Below are 20,191 nucleotides of genomic sequence, written 5' to 3' on the forward strand. Positions count from 1 at the left end.
GCCAGCAAAAAAATGGTTAATGCTGGCCAGGAGAGGAGGCGCCCAGCCCTGAAGGAGGCTCGGGAGGGGCCTGGGAGCCTATAAAACCCCAGCACGAAGGGAGGGTGCAGACCCAGGAGCAGAATCACACTCTGAGGGTGGCCTGTCACACCACTCTCCCTGCAGCGGCCAGGGTCTTTCTCCTCCTGCTGTTCCCAAGATGCTCCAGGATCACCCTACAGGCTGAGTTCACCCGCCAGTCCAGATCCCCCTCGCTGGGAAGCCACAGATGCACCTGCATTCTGGCATGGGCAAGCCCCCCAAGGCTGGCTGGGGCCCCATGACCATGAGCACGGGCTGCCAGGGGCCAGTACGAAGCGGCGATGGGCACCAAACAGGTAAGACGTGACCTCCCCTCTGGGTCATGTCCATGGGTGCTGGGGGAGGTGGTCCAGGCAGGCAGAGCAGGCAGCTCCATGTAAGTGGCCACAAGTTTAAGGCTAACTGCTGCCCCTTTATTGTCATGAGTGGACATGGTGCCCTCTGGTAAGAGCAGCAGCATGGCCGTGAAGACTGCTGGAGGTGACTGCTCCCCACTAAGGAAGCCGAGTGCTCTGAGATTCTCGGGGTGGCCACAGAAGGGAGACTCCGTGTGAAGGCACCTCTTGTAACACATGCCAAGATAATACCATCCAATAGCCTGTCATATTCTGTTCAAGCAAGTATACATCTCACTCTAGAAAATAAGGTGGTCAGGCTCTAAGTCGTATTCCTTTCAATGAAAATGCTGCCCAGCAGTAGGGCAACTGGGGCATCAACAGTCCTTCATGATACAATAGATCTGACAAGAGCGTGGGCTTGTTGCCTTGTCCTGGACAAGCCAAGGAAATCTATTCCATGCTCAGCCTTCTATTTGTAAGTTCAAGGCCAACTTTAACAAGGACCCTGTGTCAGAAGTAGATTTCATACTTGGTTCCTACATCCTTCTGTTAAACCATTACAGAATAACAGTGCTTGTCCCAGAATCTAATGGCTCCACTTGTACAAGGAAGACATAAAGGACTGGCTTTGCCCAGGTAGTTTACTTAACAAGTACAGGTAAGAGAACAAATACATGCTGAGGGCTTTTACTCACCGTCTTAATTTTCTGTAAAACTGTAGTCTAATCCTTTCCAAAATTTTTACATTTAAAGAGCAAAATAAGTACTCTGAGCAGTTTTTAAAAAGCGGTTACATATAGAGGCTAAATACAAACGTTGCAAAGAGATCTAGAGAACAGTGACATTTACTGGTTCTATCAGCATTACCCACTGCAAAATAACAATAAAAATCACACTGGTCAGTTCCAGCTAAGCAAAGGTTATTGGATATTTTTAAAGCGATAATTGATACCAAGGCAGTGATTTTTCTCCCCAAGAAGTGTCTGCAAGCAATAGGTAAAAAAAATCTCCAGTCTAATACGTCAACACTTCCAAGTGGCTCTTTGTAGTGTTGGAGGGTAAAATGAAAACCCACAGAGGAGACGAATCATGTCAATCTCACAGACTCACGTACTCCCAACCCCAGGCTGCTCAGTCTTGTTGTTGGGGCTCTGCTGTGTGTTGTGGGGTGTTTGGTAGGCAGTCACCCTGGCCCTGACCATCAAAAATGTCTCCAGACATTGCCAAGTGTCCCCTGGGAGGTCACGGTTGCCCCAGGTTGAGAACCCCTGGCTGACTCCATGGGGAACTCTGGGGAGCACAGCAAAACCAAAGGACAAGAAACTCATCCCAGCAGAGCTGACGAACCCCACCCACTGGGGCTGAACTGCCACTTCCCGTACCCCTCTGTAACTAACAAAAATCCTCCACCCTGACATTACCCAGCTTCTGGGTTACAAAAAGCATTCTAAAAAATACTCCAGGTTTCAAAATCAGCTATTACAACACTGGATAAGACTTTAAATATTGTTTCCTAAAATAATTACTACTTTTATTTCTTATTCTCTCTCTTTTCCATTCTGCATCACGAAGACAGTTTTGTTTTCGGCACCCAAACTCAATACAGCATTTGCAAAAGAGCTAAAATTCTTTTAGAATTTTACTGCAGCAGAAGAGATTCTGCCCCAGTTCCCACGAACTTCCCTGGATCCACCATCTTCCAGAAAGCTGGGTTTTTCCGTCTTATCTTTTTCTCTTTTCAACAGCTGATGGGGTACATTATACTTCCTCTCCAGACAAACAGTACTTTTCCTAAGGTTTTCATACCCCATACCCATGTTACTTCATAAGTCTGCTATTTGGCTTTTTTAAAAGCATCCCACACAGGAGAAGGGCAGCTTGCTGACCGGCTCCTATGTAGCCTGAGAGGCAACGGGGCCCTCAAGAGAGTGGCGTCTTTTCTACACTTGGTTCTTCTGCTTCAGTTCAGTGATCACTGTCTCTCTCTCTCTCTGAGAGAGTGTCACCAAAGCCCCCGGTCTCCCCTCATCCATCTGTCCCTGCATGGACCCACCTGAGGTATTCCCAGCCCTGACCCCCTTCTGCATGTTCCCCCAGGTCCCCAGGCAACGAGGAAGCCCTGAAGGGCAGCTCCAGACAAGGCGGCTAGAGGTCACCAGGAACAGGTCACCAAAGAGCATTGAAGGCACCATGGTCAGCTATCAGCTAAGGTCTTTCCACTGGGATGTCAACCGCCACATCCAGTTTTCCAACTTCCTGCAATTAACAAGCCCAGATAGTTACACACTCCACTTGTGCCAAGTTTTTCTTGATTTCACAAACGTCTGACTGGCTTCCAAAAGCAGCACCTTTCTTTCTAGAGATGGATTTGTTGCCTAAGACGGATTTCTCTGCACCTTTTGGTCAGTCCTGAGAGTCCCGTGGTGCAGAGACACAGACATGGAGGGCTATCTGGGCACCACACAGCCTGTCACCCCCAACGACACCCTCATGGACCTGGGCGAGGCACGCTTGCTGGACGGTGCGGCCCTGGCTAACCACACCCGTGCCCTGCAGGAGCACCAGCAGTACGTCATCGGCCTCTTTCTCTCCTGTCTCTACACCATCTTCCTCTTCCCCATCGGCTTCGTAGGCAACATCCTGATCCTGGTGGTAAACATCAGCTTCCGCGAGAAGATGACCATCCCTGACCTATACTTCATCAACCTGGCTGCCGCTGACCTCATCCTGGTGGCCGACTCGCTCATCGAGGTGTTCAATCTGGACGAGCAGTACTACGACATCACTGTGCTCTGCACCTTTATGTCACTCTTCCTGCAGATCAACATGTACAGCAGCATCTTCTTCCTCACCTGGATGAGCTTCGACCGCTACGTTGCCCTGGCCCGGGCCATGCGCGCCAGCCTCTTCCGCACCAAGCAGCACGCGCGGCTGAGCTGCGGCCTCATCTGGCTGGCCTCGGCCTCAGCCACGCTGGTGCCCTTCACAGCCGTGCACCTGCAGCACACCAAGGAGGCCTGTTTCTGCTTTGCCGACGTGAGGGAGGTCCAGTGGCTGGAGGTCACCCTAGGCTTCCTCGTGCCCTTGGCCATCATTGGCCTCTGCTACTCGCTCATTGCACGGGTGCTTGTGGGTGCACACCGGCACCGTGGCCTGCGGCCCCGGCGACAGAAGGCGCTGCGCATGATCTTTGCAGTGGTCCTCGTCTTCTTCATCTGCTGGCTGCCAGAGAATGTCTTCATTTGCGTGCACCTGCTGCAGCGTCCGCAGCCAGGAGCATCCTCCTGCAAGCAGTCTTTCCGCCATGCCTACCCCCTGACTGGCCACATCGTCAACCTTGCGGCCTTCTCCAACAGCTGCCTGAACCCCCTCATTTACAGCTTTCTCGGGGAGACCTTCAGGGACAAGCTGAGGCTGTACATCGAGCAGAAGACAAACATGTCGGCCCTGAACCGTTTCTGCCATGCCGCCCTGAAGTCGGTGATGCCGGACAGCACGGAGCCATCAGATGTAAAGTTCAGCAGTGCAGTGTGAAGGGCGAGAGGGCTCCCCCAAGATGCACCTGTGCACAATAGGAATGTGCAGGTGGCTGGGCCAGGTGGGCAGGCGGGCAGGTGATACTTACTGCTGCCACCTTGGTCCAAGCACCCTGGGACTCCGCAGTGCCTTGGCCACGGCCATGCAGCTGGCCACCCTCAGTCACTAGAGAAATTGTATGCAGGCTCTCTCGGCTCTGCACTGCCTGGCCACTGGCTGCTTTCACCCACAGAGGCTGGCACGGAGGTCATCTGAACCTGGCAAAGAAGAGCCACCGAATGTCTGCTGGCCCTCTGCTCTTGTCCGCACGATCGGCATCCCTAAGTCATAGGGGTACTGCTGACCAGCAAAGACAGAGGAGGGAGGAGGTGCCTGAATGAAATCACCATGAATCTGCCATCTTGGGGGAAAAGTAAAGTCTGGAGACAGAAGACGCTCAGAGGCATAACAGTGTATTTTCCATGTTTGTGGTTTGTACCTTACTATGTACATGCTGACAAGCTTACTATTAAAAAGGAAGAGAGAACGGCCCCTTGTTCGTGTACACACTGATTGTTCTTTGTCTCTCAGATTGTCAGCAGCCGCGCTCCTGGTCACCCTGCCCCACCTTATGAGTCAGGATGTGTGTAAATCAGCTGCGTCAGTTACAAGGTTCTCTAGTGAAATGCCCTCCTCCTGCTCTGAGATGCTAACTTGCTTGCTGTGTGTGTGTAACAGCCTCTGCAGCTAAGTTAGCATGGTATGAGGTTGTGAGAGCTGGCAGGTGGGGTCAAGTGAATGCCACCATGGATGGCTCCAGCGTCTCTGGTCATAGGGTGCGCCCCCAGAGATGGCAGTGAGGGCATCTGGCCACAGAATGCCCCCCGACAGTGACAGCAGTCGGGGTGTCTGGTCATAGAATGTGCCCCCACAAAAACAGCAGTGGGCAATGGTGACGATAGTGTAAACTGCTCCTCACAGTGTGAAACCCACAGAGCGAGTTCTACCACAGACTGAGGACAGGCCCCAGTCTGCAAAACGTTGACTCCCCTTTTCTAGAAAGTTCTATGTGGTGCTTTGCAGTGCACCATGCTCATGGGCACTAGCTGTGAGGGCTGCGTGTTCTGACCCTAGTGGCCCCAAGGACTGCTCATGCTGCCTCCCATATCCCCCGAGAGGGCCTGCTGCCTGCCACCGATTAGCCAAGATACAATAGCCTGGGTGGGGCCTCAGGAAGGGTCTCCCTGGGAGAGCACGGGAAACTTTCTTGCTGATGAGACATGAACCCCATTTTTAGTTTCGATAGTTTCTATGGCTATATTCCATTTAGAGCTATGATGCTGGGTTTTGTTTTAATTTATGATAATGACAAAGTTTTCTTTATAAATAAAAGAAAAAGGTGAGCCAATTTAGAGAAAACATTTGGGGAGAGATCATCATGGATACGGCACAATCGTGCAGACGAGCTCGGGGTGCCAGGGAACCCTTCTGACACCTGGAGGCCGTGTTCAGCCGCTGGAGCTCCGGGGCTGGCTAGGGCTGAGGCTGCTGGAGAATCAGCCCGTGGAGCAGGGCGCTGCTGGCGCTGCACGGCCCAGCGCACTGGCTCACCCGTTCCTGGGGCTAAACGCAATGACGTTGTGCATCCAAAAGAAGCCCCTTCCCCTCCCTCCCTGAGCCCTTCTTTCTTGCTGGACATGATTGTGCTTCGGAGGAGAGGAGGCTGAGTCAGACTGCCACTGGATGCGCACATCCCCCACAGCGGATACACGTATCCCCTCTGACCCAGTCACCACAGATGCTAATCTCCAAGAAGAGTGTCCTCCCAAGTAAATATTTGCATTTATACAACCCTGACCTTGGCATAAGACCTGCTTTCTAAATAAACATCCCGACTCAACCCAAGGACAAGACAATAACAGATTTTCTCAGGACAGTTCCCATGGCAGGTAGGCCTGTGACAGTACGGGTGATGGTCATGGTGGTCATGGGGGGGTGGCCTCGGAGGTGGTCACAGGGTGGTCACCGGAGGCATGGTCATGGTGGTCACAGGGGTGTCTATGGGGGCAGTTAGGGGGCTGTCCATGTGATCGTGAGGGTATCCATGGAGGTGGTCAAGCGGGTGGTCAGCGGGGTGTCACAGTGGTCAGACAAGGTTCCCACGTGGAGAGGCGTCCTGAGGACATGGTGCCTTCACCTGCACATACTTGGGAGCATCAAGATGCTGGAGCAGCTCCCTTGGAAGAGCCTCCATGCACCCCCTCATCTGCCCTGAGCACTTCCCTAAGTCACCACATCCACAAAGAGCACAAACACCATGTCTGTGTCCTAGGGGAGTGAGTCTAAGTGTAGGACAGGAACTTGCCCCCGTGCTGCTGCCCTGGGGGCGACCCGTGTCAGGAGCAGAGCCTACTGCTGTGGCTCAAACCTCAACAGAGACACTTTTACAAGATGCATTCGAGGTGTGCAGTACCTCGACCTCAGCGTCGGCAGCAGGAGAAGGGCCTCCGTTCTGAATCGCAGTGTGTGGTGCTGGACTGAAGCACCCCCACTGACCCCCAACGGCACCAAGGCATCCACCAATGCCATCACCGTTCCTGTCCCAGTACAAAGTGGCACTGGAAGGCCACTTTACAGACACACCAAGACTGGAGACCCAATATGTTTAACAGCCAACTCTTCCCAGGATGGGGACAAGAATGAACAAGACCTAGTGTCAGGTCCTGATGGTAATCCTATGAGGGGTGCATTACAGCATTGAGTCCTGATGTACCCCTATAAGCGGCACGTTATCCTCATCACACAGATAAAGGAGCTGATGCTCAAAATCTTAAATGGTGAACTGCGTTGCCGGGAAGTGAGCCTGGGTCTCCCAGCTCCGAGCCTGCGTTCCTCCTCAGTGATACTCTCTGCAGGCGGCCCCCTGGGGTCGGTCAAGCCAGGCCCCACCTCACAGGAGCTGTGTAGAGACAGGGCACCCTGAGCATCAGGGTCCAATGAGGCCATGGCCTGGACTCTCTCCCACATCTGCATCAGGAAGCGCAACGGCGGCAGAGACACACCCTCCTAGGCTACTGGGTGGAAACCACATCTGACCAAGGCCCCAAACCACCAGCTGAGGGCAGGGCCGCTCACGCCTCTTCAGGTAGCCCACTCCCCGGCAGAACAGAGGGGCTCCCCCAGGTCCTGGTCCACCTCAAGGTCGCAGAGTGCCTGCCCGTCCTGCGCATGTAGGCAGACCACAGACCCAAGAGCACTGTTCTGCCTCCTGTGCCATCTGCTTCTCCTAGCTACACACACAGCCATCTCGCCAGAGGCACCCTTGCTTGCGCTGCCAGAGGACAGGCTGCATGGGCTGTAGAGCAGCACCTGCCATGGCCCTCGGACCTGGTTTCCTGGTCTGTGAAATCAGTGGGGAGCTGCTCTGGGGTCAATGAGAGGCTGCTGGTAGGCACTGAGCTGGCCCAGGGCTGTGGGGAGGGCAAATGACACAAAGAAGCTACGAGTTCTTTCTGAGCCTCGGGAGAAGCGGGCGCCGGCTGAAGTCTCCTTTGACCCTGAGATCCATCGCAAGTCGGCGGGTGTGAGACAGCAGGGACCAGAACCCCAGGGGCTGTGACTCCGGTGCCGGCCTGCCCCACCCACACCAGCACATGCTCTCGGCAAACCATTCGTCTGAGAGCTGGGGCTAATTTAATTATTCTGGGCAGGAACATCGTAAGATAAAATCAAGGCATTTTAATTGCTTTGTTGTTTCCTGGTAACCCAGCTCTCACGGCACACTAATGCTTTCTAAACCCCACAGACCGCTTCAAAGGGCATAGCTGGAGCGCAGGAGAACACATGTATTAGCAGAGTGCGACTCCATCATTTTCTCTGTGCTAATAATTAACTCTTGATTATACAAGGGTGACACAGCCCTTCCTTCCCTCCCAGACCACGTGTTCCTCCGTGGCAAGGACAGGTACCATCCACGTTACTGAACGCATCTCTGTGTACCTTCAGTCTTAGAAGGAGAGGTGGGGGGCAGAACAGCAAGCAAACCTTCTGAGAGGTCTCGTCTTCGTAGTGGTGCAGGTGAAGCAACCTGAACCGATCTTGCGTATGTCAAGAATTGAGCAAATGACTGAATGTGCAGATGCCCGTGGTGTGGGGGGGGGTGCAGACACAGAGGGGAGGAAGGCTGAAGGTGAGGCCTGTGGGAAGGGGCGGGAAGCGGGGTATCACTTTAAACGCAGGATTTTTAGAGCAGTGATATGTACGTGGGCGTATACGTGTACATACAGTGCATGTGTACTAGTGTAAATGTGTGTGTGTACACTGAGAATGCCTGACATGTGTATGTGCACATTCACGTGTGTATGTAAACACACACATTCGTATGGATTCCCTAGCTCTGTCTGCCCAAAGGGTCTAGAAAAAAAGAAGTCAGTGCTGTGGGCCCAGCCGGTGCCCAGGTCCTGCCCTCTGATACTAGTCCCCTCTAAACAGAACCAGGACACCTTGCAAAGTGGGGGGTTAGGGTGAGGCAGGAAGGTACAAGAGGAGCCCTGGAGCCAAAAGGCAAGAAAAGCTTCAAAAAAGGATGGGATCACATCAAAAGGAAAAAGGACACCAGGGCTAGCTGGAAGGGCTCCCACTGGCTAAATTATAATTTACACTAAAAAACAGAACCATGAGTCCATTTCAATGATAAACAGGTATAAATATATTTTAATAATAAATAAGCAAAACAAAGTAAAATAACAAACACAGGAATGAATGAATGAATGAGTGAGTGGTGAGGAGTCCTGCTGACAGCTGACCAGCAAAGGTGGAGGAAGCGCTGGAGTTGGAAGGCCACCGCTCTGCAGCTCTCACAGCCAAGACAAGCAGGTGAGAAGCGTGCAAGGCTGCCCCACCCGAGGGTGCTACTAGAGGTGCAGGGCGTGCGTATTCACTACACAGGGAAAAATAATCGCACAAGTCTTACTTGGGTGACTGCAGCATCCATGGTGCAGGGAAACGGACACAGTGCTCTCCCAGATGTGATACCGGCCCAAAGTATATCACATCGATGTCCTGATCTAAGGGTGCATAACCTGAACCCAATCAGGAGGAAGCACCAGAAAAACCCAAAATGTGGATGGGGGCCAGGATTCACCAAAAAGGTCACTGTCATAGAAGACTAAGAAAAGTGAAGGGCTGTCCCAGACTAAAGGAAACTAGAGACATGGAGACATAAACACTGATGGTGCAGTGGTTAAGTGTTCAGCTGGTAACCGAAAAGGCTAGCAGTTCGAACCTACCTAGTAGCTCCGCAGGAGAAAGACCTGGCGATCTGCTCCTGTAAAGATTTCAGCCTAGGAATTCCTATGAGACGGTTTTACTCTGTCACGTGGGGTCGCTATGAGTCAAAAATTGACTGGACGGCACCCAACAACAACAAAGAGACATAATCACTCAAACCAACATGAGATCCTAGAGGGCTGAGCTACGAGTAGAAAAAATGCCACCTGGATTTTATTGGGTCCCTTGACAGAACTCGAATACCTTGGAAGATAGACGTGTTGCACTGATGTTACAATTCCTGCAACTGACAGCTGCGCTGTGATTATATAAAAGAATGTGCTTATTCTTAGCAAATAAACACTAAAGCCTTTAGAGGTAAACGGGCATGATGTGTGCAACCTACTCTCAGATGGTTCGGGGAGAAGGATACACACACAAATACATACATTAATTCACATAGTCAGAGAGCGAGCACGTGTGAGCACAATCATGCACGCAAACATGGAAGCAAATGGGGCACAATGTTAGCAAAGCAATTCCACTCCTAGGCACAGGCCCAGAAAACCTGGAAACAGGTGTTCAAACAAGAACTTCCAGAAGGTTTACTGCAGCACGATCCACAACACCCAAAGGTGGAAACAAGCCAAGTAACCATCCACAGGTGATAGACAAACACAACGTGTCCCATCCACACAATGGAATACTACTCAGCCATAAGGAGGAATGAAGTCCTGATGCATGCCATGACATGGATGAACCTTGACAACACGACGCTGAGTGAAAGAAGCTAGGCACAAAAGGACAAATACTGTATGAATGCCCAGAATATGTTCGATGGACACAGGGCTCCCATTTGGGTAGATGAAAAAGTTCTAGAACTAGACAGTGATCATGGTTGCACAGCACTGTGAATGCACTCAATGCCAGTGAACTGTACAATTCAATGGGTGAACTATATAATATATAAACTATCTCTCAAGCTGCGGGCCATTTTTCCTACAGTGGCTCCCCATCCCCAGCAGACATGTACAGTCTCTGCAGAGCCATGGACGTAGTGGCTGCAGCTGTGCTCTCTAAAGTGGCTTCACCCCACAGGGGGAGCTGGGATCCCCATTCTGCTGCCCCACATGCACGGCCACAAACCACGGCCTGAAAACGCAGAGGTTGAATCCTGGAAGCCATCCTCTACCACTTGCTGTAAGTCTTCTAATGAAAGTGCTCCCTTCTTACTTACGCCTAGCAAATCAAGTTTTATTTTATTTTCCACAGTGGGAAACTAACTATCCGGGGTGTCTTTTGATATGCTTTTAAATTAAAACTAAAGAGGAGCTTTGGTAAAAAGTAAAGCTGAATCTACCATGCCGTTCTCAGGGATCACGACAAAGAAGGGCAGGGGTATCGCAGGTGTAAATATCACAGGTGTATTGCAGGTACATCGCAGGAGGCTGAGGACACCTGAGCCCACCAGCTGGTCAGGCTCAGCAGCCTGCGTCCATTGTCCTGACCTGGCATCCCCGTCTGACCCTCGCACAGAACCACACACACGCAGGAAGGAGACAGAGTGATCATCTGTGTGCTGTCCCCGGGCAATCTGCTCAAAACGCTGAAAACAACATTTTTATTCCTCAGGATGCTATGATGTCACTTTAGCTATTTCTATTCGATTTGTGATGAGCTTGCCTACTTCCTGCCTGGAAAACCTTGAAGACTCACAGGTGAGTAACACCCAGTGTCCTGTGGATGCACATGCAGGCAGCAGGTACTTGTCGGCCCCTCCTTCAGACCAGGTAAGATGCCCAGGTCAGACACCTAGGTGCGAGGTGGCTAGCTCCAGCTTTCTGCATCAATCATTACCAAGACCTGCGGAAGAAAAGCTTGCACTCCCTAAATGAATGATCAGCTGGGAAGTGTTTGTGAGCACCCTTTGCAGAGAGTGTCAGGGTGCTAGGCCGTCTCACTTCAGGCTTAATCAGTACTCTGTGTGCCTAGGTTTTTGACAGATGAAAGTGGATGCCCAGCTTATACCACGAACAAGGTGAAGTAAATGCAGGAGGAAGGAAAGAAGGGAGGCAGGGAGGAAGAAAGGGAAAAGGAAAGGAGGGAAGAAGGCAGGAAGGAAGGAGGAGGGAGGGAGAGAAGGGAGGAGCTATCTGTGAAATGCCCACCACACCCCAGCCCCCACTCCCCCAGAAGGCGGTGCCCACCACACCCCAGTCCCCACTGCCTCGGGGAAATGGTACCCACCATGCACCAGCCCCCACTCCCTGGGTGCAGCAGCTTCCGTGCTGCCCTGGGGTCCTCAGCACAGATGTTTCATGGGTGACTGACTCCACATCACCCACAGGCATAGCCCCTGAGAGGACAGGGCCTAGTCACCCAGCCCCAAAAGCTTTGGGAATCGGCTCAGGGCACAGAAACAGGGACCCCAGGGAAGTGGGGATACACATGACCGTTGGAGCGAGTGGGCCAGGGCTGGAGCTGGGAGACCCAGAAAGGCCCTCTAGGACCAGGCCTGGCCCCATCAGTGCTGCCGAAGGTCAGGTGAGGTGGACTCAGCACTGCCCCAAGGGCACAGGGTCAGGACACCCTGAAAGGCTGCCAAGACCCCAAGTCTGCTGTGAACGCCAGCAGCCAGTGCACCATGCGCCCCGTGTCACACCCACCCGATTCTGTGTGGTCAGAAAGTCAGCCACTCTGGGTTAATCTGATTTTTGCCATTGTCTAGTGGGTGGGGGATCCAGTCTGGGAACAAGAGCTTTATCTCAGGACACCAGCTGCAGGGCGCCTGGAGAGGCTCCAGCAGTTATAGAAAAGTGAGACCCATCTTACCAGAGCCCTGGCTCTGTCCAATGCAAACACCTACCAACATGAGGGCTCCTCAGGGGGAAATGCAGCTGAATCATGCATGTTCATGTGAAGTGCCTGTTACTTCTCGCCCCTCCCTCCTCTCCCTGTGGTAACCAAAGTGTTGGCTACACCTCCGCCTTCCAGTCTGACTTCTCACTGTGACCAACTCCTCTTGGAGAATGGACTAGTTCCCACAATGCCTGGGCAGGGATCACAGAGGCAGCATTCGAAAGGCACTGTGGGGTTGGGCGGACGGGGCTCACCTCTTGCTCTCAAGGCCCAGGGGGCAGATAGAGTCCAGCTCTCGTCCCCAAGACCTATGGGGTGGGTGGATAGGGCCCAGTTCTGACCCTGAGGTCTTGTAGGGTGGGCGAACGGGGCCTAGCTCTCATCCCTGAGTCCTATGGGGTGGGCAGAAGGGGTCCTGATCTCCTTCCCGGGGCCTGTGAGTCAAACAGATAGGACCCAACTCTCATCCTTGAGGACCCTGTATCCATACAGCCTCCAACTCTGTGTCACTCTGAGGTTCCCATGGATATACAGGTGAGTACCCCAGCCCCAGGAGCCTTCATGCTGCCTCAGGGAGCAGCAAGCCCATCGCCGCACCATGAGAAAGGGTGGGCACAGACAGGCCCTGCCCACGATACTCATCTTCTTTGCTGATGCAAAAGTGAGATGACCTAGGAATGAAGAAAATAAGAGCAGCCTTCCTTCTCGAATCACCACCTGCATCCATTCACTTGGCCCTCTAATCCCAAGGAACCATGATGACAGCAGCAGAACCAAGCCCTACTCATCGCAGGGCTGACAAACTGGTGGTTCTGCCCTCAGAAAAGCCTCTCCCGGGAGAGGCCACAGTGTGTTCCCTGTCTTCAGGGCAGCCCCCCAACTGTATGAGAAAGTCCCTGAGGTCATTCAGAATTTCAGCTTTTGGAAATGATCGATTAGTTGTTCAGACCAACCCTACTATTGAAAACAACAGGGATGCTGGGCTGGGTAACAGGTATGGAAATCTACACAGAGAAGCATGGGCGAGCTCAAAGGACAGTGGGACCTCTCAGACCAATTTCTGAGTGAGAGCTTGGTGAGGTGAGCAGTTAGCTAAGCACCAAAGCCAGGCATGCCTGAGGATACCTGCCACCGGGCTCCCCACCTAAGGGCTGTATGCTCTAAGCAACGGGCTGAAAAGCAGGTGATAAGAGCTCCCACCCTTTGCCTCCATCCTGTACACAAGAGCAGAACAACATGTATATACACACATACACGTGCCCACTTGCACATGCACACACACCACACACACACATGCATTCACACACGTACACCTATACACATACACACACGTGCACACACGTACATTCACACACCCCTATCTGTAGCCGACTGGAGGAAAGCCCACCTTGGTCCTGCAGAACAAGAAGAAATCCATCTTTGAGCCGTTGTGGGGCCACGTAGATCTGCACAGGGATTCGCGGCCAAGTGCCAAGAACCTGGGTGCGCTAGGACCTCAACCTTGGACAAAACTGGAGAAAGTCCTGTTAGCTGTACCCCCAACACCTGGCATGACCCAATGAAAACCCTCCTGGATGAGGACACAGCTGTCCCAGGCCTCCGGACGTGCCCATCAATAGTTTTCCAGAAACGGTGAGCAAAAAGGAGGCAAAAACGGCCAGATGAATATGCAAATAAGGAGACTGCAGAAATAAAACCAGGAGATGCAACAGACAGCACAGACAACCTCCCAAACTTCAGTGCTGGAATATGAAATGCAGGCCCTAAGACATCGTTGCTTATCACATTTAAAGAAACAAATGACAAACTCAAAAGTATCTGCAGGGAACATAAAAGCTATAAAAAGCAGTTTAGGAAACAGGCCGATTCCTTGAAAAGCACAAACTGCCACAACGCACAACTCATATGAAAAAGATATTTGAACAGCCCTATAAGGAAACTGAACTCCCAATTTAAAAACTCCTGAAAAAGAAATCTCCAGACCCAGATGGTTTCACTGGAGACTCTCCCAGGAGTTTAAAGAATAAATGCCAGTGCTACATGATCTGTTTCTGAAACAGAAGAGGGAATGCTGGCCAATATTCTATAAAGCCAGTGTTACCCTGGTATCAAAACCAGATGAAGAGTACAAGAAGAGAAAATGACAGGCCATTTATCCTCCATGAATATAGATGCAAAAATCCTTAACAAAATATTAGTAAATAGGATTCAGCTACATTAAAAAGTATACACCATGACCAAGTGGGATCTATTCCAGGGATTCAAGGCTGGGTCAACATTCACACATCCATCCCTGTAATCTGGCATGTCAACAGGCTGAAGAAGAAAAATCACATGGTCATAGTGACTGACAGAGAAAAAAGCACTTGACAAAATTCAACATGCATTCATGATAAAAACTCTCAGAAAACTAGGAATGGAGGGGAATTTCCTCAAGTCGATGAACAGCGTTGATTCTGTGTGGAAGAGGGAGACAGAGACTTAAGACAGAGGACTGTAAGTCACTGTGGACCTGAGCCAGAGAGCATGAAGGAGTACAACATCATGAGGGGCCACTGGCATGTTCAAAGCAAAACAATGACAGCTATGAGCCAACTTCATCATCAGTGGATCACTCTGACGTGACACACCAGTGAAGAGGCTACTGCGGTCACTTGGGTGAGGCGGTGGCCTGGACCAGGTTGGGAGGACAAATGCGCTGAGAAGTAGAGATGCTGGATATATGTTCAATCAACAGGGGTCCTCTCATGGACTGGACACAGGGAAGAGACTGAGGTGAGTCAAGGGTGAATGCAGGATTTCTGCATGAGCCATGAACCAATGATGTTGCCATTAATGGGGAAGGCGGTAGATGGAAGGCATTTGGGAGAGAAAACAGGGATCTCCACTGGACAATTAAATTCTGAGTCCCCTGTTAGACACCCATGGAGCTCTGAGGGCATAGAAGTTGTAAAGCTCGGCTGCTATCCAAAAGGCTGGAAGTTTGAATCCACCAGCCGCTCCCTGGAAACCCTTTGGAGCAGATCTATCCTGTCCTGTAGGGTTGCTATGTGTCAGAACGGACTGGATGGCATTTTTTTTTTTTTATCAGACACTCAAGTGGGATCCTGAGCATTGAATGAATTTTAAGTCTGACATGCAGGAGTAAAGTCTGGGCTGGAGATGTGTCGGTGTGGTTGGCAATGGCATTCAAGGCCTCGACCCTGAGTGGGAATGAGCAGAGACAGAGAAGAGAGCTTCGCACAAGGCCCAGAGCTTGCACTACAGAGCTGTGTGCATCTACCAACCCTCTTCAAATCTATACAACCACAACCTGTCCTTTCACTATGTGTGTCAATTTCACCTTGAAAAATACATAAGCATCAAAAATTTAAAAAATCCACAATGAAATGCTACCACAGTCTTAAGTAGTCAAAAAGTGATACTATGTGTTATCAAGGAAATGGTGCATCACGGACTCTCATTTGCTGCTGGCAGGAATATAAACTGGTAACTTCTGAGATATAAAACTGGTAACTGCTTCCAACCAGCTCCCAGTGATCCCCCCTCCTGGTGTACACACACTTGGGTAACCCCTACCCTTGTGTGTGGACTGGACACAATGACATGCTTCTAACAGAATGCAACCAAAGTGATGCGAAGACACTTCCGAGATCATGGGGGGCTGTGACTTCTATTTTGCTCTCTCTCTCCCTGATGAGGCTAGGGGTCCCATACTGTAAGCTCCCTATAGAGGGGCCCATGTGATGAGAAACTAGGGGTAGCCTCTGGCCAACAGCCTGTGAGGAACTGAATCCTGCCAGTAACGGCAGGGTGAAGCTGGAAGCAGTTGAGCCTTTGAATGAGACAGCAGCCCCAGCCAACACCTCGACTGCAGCCTGTGAGAGGCCCTGAGCCAGAGCACCCAGGTCCCTGACCCTTGGAAACTGTGCTGTTTGGGGAGGCACACATGGAAGAAACAGGAATGTGGCTAAAGAAAAGCAAGGACTGATGTAATTAAAACCAGCACAGATTTACTTCTTGACCAGGGTATGATTTCATTTAAGTTGTATGTACTTTTCCATATGCATACTTCACAATTTAAAAAAAGGAGAGGGGGAGAAAGGAAGGAAGCCTACCGTATATTATGCCTGCCTACAGCCATAAATAAAATTCTTCTACTTTAATCACAACTGCTCAATTTAAAACTCTAGGCTCAATGTAGAATTTAATACAAAAGGTCATGAGCAATTCCCAAACAAAATGGTCTCACTTCTTCAGGAGAACCAAAGGCGTATTTCAAACTCTGCCCCACCTTCTATATACCTTAAAACTTAAGTGAAATAAAAACTGGAAATTAGAGGTGACATTGAATAGACATAGAATCAGTGACTTCAGTAGAGAAGAAATACAGCAATTCTTCCTTCTCTCAAAGTGTAGCCTGGACACAGAAGGACAAATACTGTACAATCCCACTTACATGAAAATGCGTATTTCTAGGTTTACAGAACAGGCAAATTCATAGAGGCTGAGGGGGAGAGGGTGATGAGGACTTATTGCTTAAGGGGTACCGAGTTTCTGTTTAGGGAGAGAAAAATTATTTGAAAATGGACAGTGATGATGGTGTTATAGCACACGGCCTGTTGTCTGACCTGCCAATTCTGGGGTTCGCCAGCCCCGTGGGCCGGTGGCCTATTGTATGACCTGATTCCTTAGCCTCTGCAGCCATGTGAGCCAGTAGCCTGTGGTCTGAACTGCCGGTTTGGGATCATCAGCCCCTGCAGCCATGCGGGTCGGAAGAAGCCTACGCCGAACCCACAGATTTGGGACTTGTTAACCTCCACAGCCATGTGAGCCATTTCCTTTATATGGTTTGTGAGTTCTGTGAGAGGTTAGAGCAGATTAGGGAAGCCAAAGATGGGAGGGAGAGTACTGAGGGGAGGGGAAGTAGATGTCTGAGATGATGGAATGGGACAGCAGTTTGGAAAAGCTGGACATCTGCGACATCTTTAACTTCCACCTCATAGGAACCAGCTTTGTGCTGATCCTTATAAAAGAAATTATTTGTTTACTGGAGAAAAAAAAAAAATCCCCTAAATGGGCAAGCTTGAAAAGAAAGAAAAGGTATGTGTAAACAGGGGTACACAGGGCAGGGGAGACTGTTTACTTAACCTAGCTCTCTCTTCCCTCTGAAGATACCTAAATTTATGACCCCCCACATACTTCAGTCCCATAAATAAGCATCTCATAATTCCCTGGGAGGAAGCCCCACGGTGGTGTGCACCATGGCTGGGCATATGTCTCCTCGGCCTCTCCCCACACTCTGTGCTCTCCTGGACATCTGTGGGGACGCTTCCACAAGCACTGATGAGCCCAGGGTTTGTGTCTCCTCATGGGGCTCCTCTTCGAGCTTAGGTGACCTGACGCCTTGCAAACACCTAGAACCGTTTTGGCTGCCTGTCAGGTCCAGAAGTATCCAGAAGGCTCCAGAATTTTACCTTAAAAGCTCTTAAGTAAGCTTTAATCTGCCAGTAGCGAACACAAGCAAACTGAAAACCATTAAGAATGGATTTTCTACAAATATAATCTATCCTGAGGAAAAGACCTGCCTGCCGGAGATAAACTCCCTTCTCTCTGATTAAGCTAGATGAGGGCTAGGGGCCTGGTGTGTCTGGAAGACAAGCTGGGACACCCGACAAGATGATGTTCGCAAGCTCGGAGCTCGGCGCCCCATGGGGTGAGGGTGAGGCCAGTGGGGCGGTGCCAGTGGTGGGCTTGGGGCCAGTGGGGGCCTCGGCCACACTCACAGGACTTTAGTACTCACAGAGTTAGTTCAATCCGCAAAGTTATGCAAGGCTCCTAGCTTAATAGTATTATTACTCACTTATTTATTACTCAAGCAAAGCGCCTGCCTGGGACAGGAGCACTACAGGTCTGTGTTCTCGAAGTGCAACGATTTCCCTTATTTATTTTCCTGACTAAAGTCCTGGCTGCATTTAAAAACACAAAGTTCATAAGGCTGTGTAAACCCTAGAGCAGCTCTAGTTTTCAAATAGCTTCCTCGGAGAAACTGATAATGTAGAAGTCATGGGTGTGGGAGGGGGCTTGTTTATTCTGAGGAAGAAAATACGGGGGCAGTAAGAAAGACAGAAAGTGCCAGATGCCTTAATTTATTTCTTACAAAACACAAACAACAGGGAAACTCGATTTATATGCATGGAAACATCTCTAGCCTCTGTCCTACTTATAGATCGAGCCCCTATTTAGACATACTGGCGACACCATGTCACAGGGGAGAACCGGCTGCAGCCACAGCTGCAGACAACTTCGTTTTCCTGATCCAGCACCCAAGCTGACAGACGTGCAGGAGCACAGACTTGCCAACACCACCTCCTTGTAACCTGGCCAGTGGCTGGAGGCCAAAGCTGGGGACACTTACCGATCACTGGCAGGTACCTGGCACAGGTAAGATGTTTTCCCCACTTCCAGGGGCAGGATGCAGACACCTACAGGGGTGGGCCACAGATGCACTGGGATTCCAGCAAGGCTTCGGGTCTTTCTCCCTCAGGTGCAAGACCCTAGGCTGCATGCCTGCACGCTGCCCGTCACTCCCCTATTGGTTCTGATTGATCTAGGACCCCCGTGCCACACAGAGCCCACCTTCCAGGAGTGCTCAGCCTGGGAAGGTGGAGGGGACGCTTTAGTAAATGAAGGTGGCAAATCCCACCGTCACTGGGAGGGAACACATAGAAAGTGGTCACCAAAGCAGAACACGTTCCAGAGCCCATCTCCGATCTAGGAACGGTGCTCCGTCTAAACCAAACCAGCTGCCATTGAGTTGATTTAGACTCACGGAGTCCCCATGTGTGTCGGAGTAAAAGTGTGCTACACAGGGTTTTCAACAGCTAAATTTTCAGAAGTAGATCACCAGGACGTTTTTCTGAGGTACCTCTGGGTAGACTCAAACCTCCAGTCTTTCAGTTAGCAGCCAAGCATGTTAACTGTGTGCACCATCCAGGAACTCCTCACTCAAGGTCAGAGCCATGGCTCTTTTGGCTTGGGTGAAGCCCACGTATCCACACGGGGTCAGGAGGGAAGCGTCATCCCTGGGTTGAAGGTGTCTTTCAGGTGGAATGTGAAGGCAGAAGCAGCTCTTTGTGAAAAATCACCACGTGGGGCCTACAGGCCAGAAAGCAGAACTTATTACGTTCATTTAAGACAAAGAAGCAATCAGGGGTTATCCTACAATAATCATTAGGATGACATTTTAGCAAACAGAAATGTGGACAGTTCTGGAAGCTCTGTGGTAAGAAGGCTGTTCTCTCATGGACTGTCCTTGTATTTGTTTCAATTCCCAAACTCAACTGTATCCTTAGACATTTGCTGGTGAAACTGTTGTCAAAGCTAGATCTCCTGGTATGAACCCCAAGACTTCTTCAGGAACTCAGGCCATGTTTACATTAAAATAATAATAATGATAGCAACAATGGATTGAATTGTGTCCCCCCAAAATATATATTGAAATCCTGGCCCCTAAATCTGCAAATATGATCCTGTTGGGAAACAGGGTTCAGTTATGTTAATGGAATCATACCAGAGCAGACCGGTTCCGGTTCCTAAATCTAATCACTTCTGAGTTATGGAGATCAGAGTAGACACAGAGACACACACATTACACACGGCAGATACCACCAGCCAAGGAACTAAGAAATGCCCAGGGCTACCGACAGGAAGGAACTGACACAGCCCAGAATCTAATTTGGACTTTTAGCTTCCAGAACTGTGAGACAACACACTTTTGTTTGCGAAAGCCACCCACATGTGGTATTTCTGTTATAGCAGCACTGGGTAACCGAGACAAACAGATAATATTGACTGCATGCTTACCACGCACCTAGACCTGTGCCACCCCTTCCACACGCGCTGTCCCGTGAACGCTGACAGCCCTGTGCCACGCCTTCCACACGCGCTGTCCCGTGAACGCTGACAGCCCTGTGCCACGCCTTCCACACGCGCTGTCCCGTGAACGCTGACAGCCCTGTGCCACGCCTTCCACACGCGCTGTCCCGTGAATGCTGAAAACCCTGTGGTGGGCTCAGTGGTTACCTCACTTTATAGGCAAAGAATCCGGTGCTGACAGGGGTTACCCT

General features: G+C 50.7%; 2 protein-coding genes across 2 annotated transcripts in view; one reads left to right on the forward strand and one right to left on the reverse strand.

Moving 5' to 3' along the window:
• C12H7orf50 (chromosome 12 C7orf50 homolog) overlaps positions 1-20,191 on the reverse strand; it is a 120,428-nt gene that overhangs the window by 63,653 nt on the left and 36,584 nt on the right. The window lies entirely within an intron of this gene.
• On the forward strand, positions 121-5,809 carry GPER1 (G protein-coupled estrogen receptor 1). Its single transcript, XM_049905082.1, has 2 exons — positions 121-377; positions 2,517-5,809. The coding sequence occupies exon 2, from the start codon at positions 2,859-2,861 to the stop codon at positions 3,951-3,953; it is 1,095 nt and encodes a 364-aa protein (XP_049761039.1). The 5' UTR covers positions 121-377; positions 2,517-2,858; the 3' UTR covers positions 3,954-5,809.

This window comes from Elephas maximus, chromosome 12 (assembly GCF_024166365.1).
Source record: "Elephas maximus indicus isolate mEleMax1 chromosome 12, mEleMax1 primary haplotype, whole genome shotgun sequence".
Taxonomy (NCBI): domain Eukaryota; kingdom Metazoa; phylum Chordata; class Mammalia; order Proboscidea; family Elephantidae; genus Elephas; species Elephas maximus.